The sequence below is a fragment of the Crocodylus porosus genome, unplaced genomic scaffold (assembly GCF_001723895.1).
Source record: "Crocodylus porosus isolate Cpor-Errol unplaced genomic scaffold, CroPor_comp1, whole genome shotgun sequence".
NCBI lineage: Eukaryota > Metazoa > Chordata > Crocodylia > Crocodylidae > Crocodylus > Crocodylus porosus.
The window spans coordinates 99,553,363-99,554,133 of record NW_017728918.1 but is presented as its reverse complement, the minus strand read 5'-3'; the positions used below and the strand labels follow the sequence as shown (position 1 = coordinate 99,554,133).

General features: G+C 42.2%; 1 protein-coding gene across 1 annotated transcript in view; it reads left to right on the top strand.

Moving 5' to 3' along the window:
* Positions 1 to 302: 302 nt before the first annotated feature.
* Positions 303 to 771, top strand: part of LOC109312157 (protein app1-like) — a gene marked incomplete at its 5' end in the record, with an annotated part of 25,348 nt that continues 24,879 nt past the window's right edge. The window contains one exon of the mRNA XM_019538201.1: positions 303 to 767. Coding sequence (XP_019393746.1) covers positions 303 to 767 — 465 coding nt within the window. The remainder of the gene's footprint in view (positions 768 to 771) is intronic.

The window sequence follows — 771 nt, the reverse complement described above, 5'->3', positions numbered from 1 at the left end:
TACCTGTAGTACCAGCCATACCATCAAAAAAGGAAGTACCTGTAGTACCAGCCATACCATCAAAAAAGGAAGTACCTGTAGTACCAGCCAAACCATCACAAAAGGAAGTACCTGTAGTACCAGCCGTATCATCAAAAAAGGAAGTACCCATAGTATCTGCCAAACCATCAAAAAAGGAAGTACCTGCAGTACCAGTCATACAGTCAAAAAAGGAAGTACCTGTAGTACCTGACAAACCATCAAAAAAGGAAGTACCTGTAGCACCTGACAAACCGTCAAAAAAAGAAGTACCTGTAGTACCTGCCAAACCACCACGAAAGGAAGTACCAGTACCTGTAGTACCTGACAAACCATTAAAAAAGGAAGTACCTGTAGTACCAGCCAAGCCATCACAAAAGGAAGTACCTGTAGTACCAGCCAAACCATCACAAAAGGAAGTACCTGTAGTACCAGCCAAACCATCACAAAAGGAAGTACCTGTAGTACCAGCCATACCATCAAAAAAGGAAGTACCTGTAGTACCTGCCAAACCATCACAAAAGGAAGTACCTGTAGTACCTGACAAACTGTCAAAAAAGGAAGTACCAGTAGTACCAGCCAAACCATCAAAAAAGGAAGTACCTGTAGTACTAGCCAAACCATCAAAAAAGGAATTACCTGTAGTACCAGCCAAACCATCACAAAAGGAAGTACCTGTAGTACCAGCCATACCATCAAAAAAGGAAGTACCCGTAGTACTTGCCAAACTATCACAAAAGGAAGTACCTGTAG